At 50.6% G+C, this 7,516-nt stretch overlaps 2 protein-coding genes and 1 pseudogene across 3 annotated transcripts in view; all 3 read left to right on the plus strand.

The window, feature by feature from the left end:
- TEOVI_000840000 (flagellum-adhesion glycoprotein, putative) overlaps nucleotides 1-1,684 on the plus strand; it is a gene marked incomplete at both ends in the record, with an annotated part of 1,977 nt that extends 293 nt beyond the window's left edge. Inside the window, one exon of the mRNA XM_067223153.1 lies at nucleotides 3-1,684. Within this exon, the coding sequence (XP_067079254.1) occupies nucleotides 3-1,684 (1,682 nt within the window). The remainder of the gene's footprint in view (nucleotides 1-2) is intronic.
- Nucleotides 1,685-2,446: 762 nt separating this feature from the next.
- TEOVI_000840100:pseudogene lies at nucleotides 2,447-4,585 on the plus strand (annotated as a pseudogene). The gene has a single exon. A coding segment is annotated over exon 1 (2,139 nt).
- Nucleotides 4,586-5,580: 995 nt separating this feature from the next.
- On the plus strand, nucleotides 5,581-7,101 carry TEOVI_000840200 (endonuclease G, putative; the record flags this gene model as incomplete). Its single annotated transcript, XM_067223154.1, has 1 exon — nucleotides 5,581-7,101. The coding sequence occupies one exon, from the start codon at nucleotides 5,581-5,583 to the stop codon at nucleotides 7,099-7,101; it is 1,521 nt and encodes a 506-aa protein (XP_067079255.1).
- Nucleotides 7,102-7,516: the final 415 nt, after the last annotated feature.

A 7,516-nucleotide genomic window follows, 5' to 3' on the forward strand; every position in this document is an offset into this window, starting at 1 on the left:
CGACCAAACCGTGGGCACCAAGGTGATTGTGAGCCTCTTCAACAGTTGTACTACTTGTACTGTTGGGCAGGCGGATGGCGAAAGTGCAAAGGGAAAACTTTTCAAGGCGTCTGGTGGTTTCTTCCAAAAGAAGCGTTTTCCTTTACTTTTATGTGATATCGAAGGTGGTGGATCCACCGTGCGACTCGTAAACAAAACTGGCATATATACAATTGCAGGCAGTCTGACGCAACGTGGTAATAAAGACGGCCCCAAGGGAGATGCACTATTCAACAATCCCACCTCAGTTGTAAGCGTCAACGATGATATTTACGTGGCAGACAGGGATAACAACTGTATTAGGCGAATAGATGCTGAGGGCAATGTAACCAGATATGGACCACAAGACCTTAACAAACCGAAGGATATTCTCCCATTCACATTGAACGGGACTCAGAATCTATTCATTTCCGACACAGGCAATTCGCAGATCCTTTATGTGCCACTGGATGCTAATAACACAGTGGTAACTACACTAGTCGCTGGCTTCCAACCTGGTGTGATGCAAATAAGCAAAGAAAAGAACATGATGTATGTCGTAAAAAACACCTCATGGATTGCAGCGGTTAATTTGAGCAAAACTGGGGAGTCTGATATTGGAAAAAGTAAGGATATAGGTGATGTGACGTGTCTGCACTACAAAAGTGCTCTGATGCTGACTCAAGCAGAGGATAAACTATATTATTACGGTGAGCCCAATGGAGAGGGGTACATCATGTCACTAGAGGTGGAACGCCCATCTCCAGCATCCCAATGGTGTGCGCAGTCAATGTTGAAATGGGACTATGATCGGATTGTCTCATTGTTGAGGGTGAATGACAAAGAGTATTATGCTACAACAGAAACGGCCGTGTATGCCATTCGTGATGTAGGCTATACACCGACGCCAACGCCTCCACCAACGCCCCCTCCCACGCCTTCGGTGCCGCCATCACCTTCTCCCAGCCCATCAGCATCGCCGTCACCATCACCATCAGTGCAGCCGCCACCGCCACCGCCACCACCACCACCGCCGCCGCCGCCGCCGCCGATTACTCCCAATCCGGATCCCCCTTCACCTCCGAGACCCACAGCTGTTGCCGCCTTTCGCGCTTCTTCGTTCCCAATTGATGATGTAAAACTTATGCATGCTCTGTATTCGTGGATTATGAGGGATGTTGAGATCGCTTTCGGCACAGATGACTTTTTTGCTGTTTTCCTCCCCCCAGGTTACAATGACGTGCCTGGTGGTACAAATGTTTCGACGTGGACAAACTTGACAGCTCTAGAGAACTTCGACAAGAACATCCTTATTACCAACTACCAAGGGCCTCCTGGTAGGAGCAAGCAAGAACTACAGAAGCGGTTGTTCTCGTCTCCATGGAACTGGACACGGAAGTTTCTTGATGAATTGGTACGACAAGAGGAGTGGGATCACCTATCACCATTCTGCATGGTGAAGTGTGTGGATGATTGTCAGTACATTTCCTTCAATGAATCTCTGTGTGTAGACGAGCTTCAGTTCCAGGTGCATGAGGACCTGCGTGCTGCAGGAATCGCCTCCTCAGTGCTCTTGGGCCTTCTTGCCATCATGCTGCTGTGGTTGCTCATAGCAAGTCCACCGAATGCAAGATCTACTTTTGTGCGACTGCCGGCGCTGGAGTAGTTGGAGCTGCAAGTGACTTCGGAGTCACTCATGGATACGTAATGGAGGTGACAGCCGGTGGGGAATAGTGAGAGGCAACCTCTGCGACTACTTCGCATGAGGTTAGAGTTGGGTGGGTGTGCGTTTCTGGTCGTCATGTGATGGCTACACCTTGCTCATTTTGGGTGAGGAAACAAATCTTTTTGTGCAGAAAATACGTATTTATGACAGTAAGAAAAAGCGTGTGATTACGTAAGTGATAGAATAGGTATACCCATTTAAAATGTTTTCCCTCCACTACCTCCCCCCCCCAAAGAAAAAAAAATTTGCTACGCAATATGTTTTAAAAGGCACTTTTGATTTTGCAGCTGCATCGTTTTAGAAGAGACCGTAGAGTTGGAAGCAACATTTGCAGGTTCTGCGTGAACAGTCACCTGTATACATTACATACGAGTTTTGGCGTTCCAATGACCAAAAGTCTCTTCGCGTACCTATTCTTTGTCTATCCCTTTCCTTCTTTTTTGCGTCTTCGTTGCCCGCGACTCTTGTGCCGCGCTTCTGGGGTGCCATATAAGGAATTGTAGCCGGCCTCTCTCTGAGGGCAGGTAATTAGAGGAAGTTAACAGAACACTGGATCCTTTCGCGTTAGGTAAGGCAGAGGCTAGTGACCCCACTGTAATTTCTCGATTGCGCATGCCGTTGTGGAAACAAACCAACTGTGAGGTGGAAACAATGAATGTGAGGGAAGTAGTAGGAACCGTGCACTTAGGTTACGTATCCCAGATGCTTTTGCTCGTGGCCACCGTCGCAACGATTGTAGTGAGAAGTGGAGCCGCTCCCATTGAACTGAAGCGCCATGTGACCACCGTCGCTGGCAAGTACGGTCATATTGGTGATAAGGACGGGTTCCCTGGCATGTCGGAATTATCGTCACCCCACGCTATGTGCAGAGGCAGGAATAGTGACGAGATCCTTTTGGGGACAGTTGACCGCTTCCGTGCCTTCTCGCGCAAGAACCGTGAGACCACTACAATCACGGCATGGGAGACAGACGAGGATCAGAAAAGCGGGTCGCGTAGTGTCAAAGTTGACAAACCGCGCGCCTGCGTGCAGTGGACAGTTGGTGGCTCCACATTTGTTTACTTTGTTGAGAGTATGGGTGAGGTGAAGTATTTCAAGGACAGCGGTGTCTTCTCTCATGACGTAGTCCGCAATGGCTCGCTGACAGGCGTAGCTTTGTACGGGAACCACCTGTATCTGACAGAGCAAAACACAAATACTGTATGGACGTGTGAAGTGGGAAGCGACGGTGACCCAATCGCATGTCACAGCCACGTGGCTCTGAGTGCAAACTGCAGTATCTATGGTCCCATCGGCATCGCCGCCACGCAGCAGGGCATCTTTGTTGTTGCTCGCGGCCCCGCGAAGCAGGGCACCATCTGCTGGTTCGACCTGCAGGGCCACAAGATCGCAGAGGTGGATGGTGAATATGTGGACATTACCAGCACACGGTCTGGTGATCTACTCGCGGCAACACAAAATGAGTTACACCGCGTTTCGACCGACGGTAATAAACTTACGACGAAACGATTCGCCGGAGGAAGCACGAACTCGTGTCTTCCCAATACTGAGGGAGATGACACGCTTCTTTGTGAGATAACCCGATTGCTCGTGGTGACGGAGTACGAAATGTATGTTACATCGGAAAAGAAAAGTGTCCTGCGTTCTGTGACACTTCCACCAGTGTACGTGCAGGGTCTCTTCCCCGGGCGCCCGTTACCAGTTGGATACCCTGATAAAGACATCATGGAGTGGATTGTGGGGAACCTCACTGAGGACATCAACACTGCGCTCGGCACCACCGAAAGTATTGTTGCCTCTTCTTCCGTACATGTGGACTCCACAACATGGCTAACGAATTTCACCGCCGGTGTGCAACAGCCGGACTTTGATGACGAGAAAACCGAACAGGCCTTGCACGAGAGTAACTATGAACACACAAAGGAGGCTGCGGATGAGTACTACAACCTTACTGACGAACAGGTGTACATGGACAGCACAATGGTCCCATATTGCAATCGCCTGAGTCTTGATGCTCTCCGTCGGAAGCTCGCAAAGGAGGCGGGTGAGGTACTCAATTTCACGCTCATCTACGCGGACATGCCCCTTAAGGCTGAGAGCAGTGACGCTGAAAATATCACAACAGTGAAGCTACTGATGCCAGCCTCGTTCAACAACACCGTGACCCACGACTTGCTGTCAGATGCGAACCTCACTGAGACTGCCCACTCATTCATCAAATACTTGCGGAGCTCGGACACTCACGTCGATGTAACCTTCTCCAATCCCCCGTTCAACTTCTCATCACTGACTCCGGATGAGGAACAGGAAGTACGCTGGTACATACACGACGAGGTGATGAATCAAATAAAGAAATGTGAAGAACGTAGCACCGGGAGAAGCATGGCACGTAGGGAAGAGGTTGGTGACCATAGCCGAACCACCATTGCCACGGCACTTGATAGCAATGTAACTGGAGTATGCCAGTCCACGATAACGAACCGCACGGTATCGCTTTTTTACCAGCCACCCTACGTTGAGATGAGTCTGTACGAAGTATTCATTCCTGGAAACTATACGTTCGATGTGTCGGAATGCGTCGGTGAGATTGACTGGCAAGACTTGAACGACCACCTGAACAACGATACCGTCAGACCCACCACAGAGAAGGCGCCAAAGTGCGGTCGCGTGTGCCTAATCATAATCGCGGTAGTGTGTGCACTTATCGTAGCCGTCCTCATCGTGTTAGCTGTCGTGTTCACATCGAAACGCAGACGCCTTGCCGCCGTAGTCGCACCCGCTCGTCCGAAATTCGTGAGTACACTGGATGAGGATGAGCAAGATTACGCATCTGCCTACGGCAACAAAGAAAGGGTCGAGCAGTGAATTTCCTAGACTATCACACAAACATGCGCAATGTCTTACTGTCCTTCCACTCCCATGCAACACGTGCTTGCAGTAACTGAGTGAGAGCAGGGTGGAAAGGTCTCAGTAACTCAACTGATCGCTATTTTCGCTATTCACTAGTTATTCATGTGCTCCCGTACATGTACATGTATTTCCACCATTATCATTCTTATCGTTATTGATCGGTCGTTATTTCTTTTTTTTGTTGTTGTTGGCATCGGCTCTGGGGTTACCCTACGCCGGCCTCAGTGCAGCCGGCATGTTTATACATAGACGCCGGCTCTATCTAGAGATCTCTCCATCAAAATTATATTTTCAGCTGCTGGAGGTTCCTGGGTTGCCGCCTCCTACCACTACGGTTCCGCATGCCACTGGTGCGGTGTCATCTGAGTGTGTAGGGGACAAGGTTGTAGGCAACATATATTGGGGTATGAACTATCATGTTACAGTGAAGCAGTGCACAATACAAGACTGCGCGGTCGCTACAGCGAGCACGCCTGTACAGCTTCAGGTACCCCGACGCTTGCCGTCGTTGTGCCACAGGGGAACGTAATTTTATTTTTTCTATTCTTTTCCCTTATTTGTCTTCCTTTGAGGTGAGTCCATGCTGACTCCAACTGTGAAACCCTCCGAAGGTCCCCTATCTTGTTGGTGATCCATCCGCTTGTCCGAGCACATCTTCTTGTGGCGTGCTCCTATACTGCTATAGTGCCCTTTGTGTTCCTTCACCGTATTTTCCCATCTTCATTCATTTTCATTCTCCCTTATTATCTTCTATTTAATTATGCAACTGCGTGGGCGGCAGGGATTAGATAAGTCTAGGGTTAAAAGCAGAAGCAAAGTGTGCTGAAGCTGATGTAACCTTATCGTTAATACCACCCGCTGTAGTGCAAGATCATTTGTAGCTGTATTCGTCATGTGGACGGAAGGACCTCATAGCGATACGTAAAATGCATCGCATCACCGTACGGCTCATGCCCACTGATACGTGCACTGTCATCCCACTTACTCCTTCTATTACACTTTGTGGCATCAACTGCAGGAAGAAGCATACGATGGCGGTTTCTGCTTCCTCCGTGGGACGTGCCTTTGCCTTCCTTGGTACGGCGCTGGCGGGAGGCGCGATAGGAATGGTTGTGGAGCGTGGTGGTTGGTTTGGTGTGGACAAATGCCATCCATCGCCTGTTCCGTATCAACAGATGACTGAGCGCACAAGTCCGGAGGTGTTACACGTGCAATGCCCACAGCCCGCATACCCCAAGGAGAGGTGTAACGACGATGGTGGGGAAACTACTCCTTTCGTGCTAAGACTTACAAGCAAGGGGCTTCCGTCCGACGATCACCTGCGCTACTACAAAGGCTTTGTTTCTAGTCTGAATTATGAGCGTCGTATCCCTAATTGGGTGTTGGAGTACATCCCCGGCACGACCACTGCTGCTGATTCAGTGGTCACGGCTGATAACGACTTAGTAAACGCTTCCGCAGCGGAAGCCCAGCGAGATGGAATGAGGTTCTTTGCGGACATGACGGTGCCTCAGTTGTTCCGCGTGCAGCCCGGTGACTATATTGGGGGTGGCAGGGGACAGCACTCACGAGGCCTCAGCCGAGGTCACCTTGCTGCCGCACAGTTTCACAAGAGCTCTACTGTTGAGTTGGCTCAGACCTTTAACATGAATGCGAACACTGTACCACAGGACATGACAATGAATGCTGTCGACTGGCTGCGGTTGGAAAACCTCACACGGAAGTTGCGGCGGTATTATGAGAGGGGATTGTGGGTAGTGACGGGACCTGTCTTCCACCCGCGGCTCGTGGATGGTGATGTGCGCACGTGGCGGTGGGCGGAACCATCGCAATGTCCGTCTCCAGTAAAACCTGTGAGTAGCGGAGTGTTGGCTTCTGGAGAACACTGCCACTGTGGAAATGACAAGGCAGCAGTGCACTTGCGGAAGATTGTCTGCTATGAGCTTGTGGGCAAGCGCGACGTTGCGGTCCCCACACACCTCTTCAAAGTTATATTAGGTGAGCGAGCGGACGGGGCACATGAAGCTGCTGCCTTCCTAATGCCGAACGAACCGATTGCCGTGGAGCGGCCCCTCACAGCTTACCAGGTGCCTGTGGTAGAAATCGAGCGACTGACGGGTTTGGAGTTCTTTCGGAATGTGGCCGCTGCTGGGTCAGACGCGCGGTTCTGGGGGCGGGAACTGGATGCTCTGCCAAATATTTGCAGACGCGTGGTGTGTGAAGCACGTACCGCAGGAATGTTTCGCTCGTACCGAGACGTGGCGCGTCTACGGGCGGCGGGTTCTCTTCCTGAATTGCAGAGTGTTTACAGCATCCTGCTTGCAGAACAGCAGCAGAAGTGTGGCAACACAGCCGGAATAACAGTTGCTCTGGATGGGGTTGTAGCACAGGAATATAGAGAGCGCCTGAGGGAACTAATGGCTGTGTCGACCAACGACACCGGTTAACTCACGGTACCTGTCATTCCTTATTTGTAACTTTCCAGGGCTGCACTTTAGGCAAAGAAAGCGGTGTGTGTGTCCATTAGTCTTTTGTGTCCGGCAATTGTTGAGTGCCTGTAGCACTATTCGAGATCTAACCCCAGCAATACCTCCCGCAGTGTCTGTGGATTAAATTACACCTCCGCGATGGTATCCCTGGTTCATCGTGTAGTGGACATATGAACAGTTGCTGTGTCAGTTTAGGGATCCTCCCGTGAAATGTTTTTAGTGCTGAACACTCTCAGCGTTCCGACTGCAGTGGCCTCACCATACCTACACCACGTCACTCTGACTAGGATAAGATTGGTCGTCACGTTGCATCAGTCGAGCCGCCATCCCAACTTCAGTTGCGCGCCATCCATATGTGCTTATCTAAGATTTT

The sequence above is a fragment of the Trypanosoma equiperdum genome, assembly GCF_001457755.1.
Source record: "Trypanosoma equiperdum strain OVI genome assembly, contig: ctg_1779, whole genome shotgun sequence".
NCBI lineage: Eukaryota > Euglenozoa > Kinetoplastea > Trypanosomatida > Trypanosomatidae > Trypanosoma > Trypanosoma equiperdum.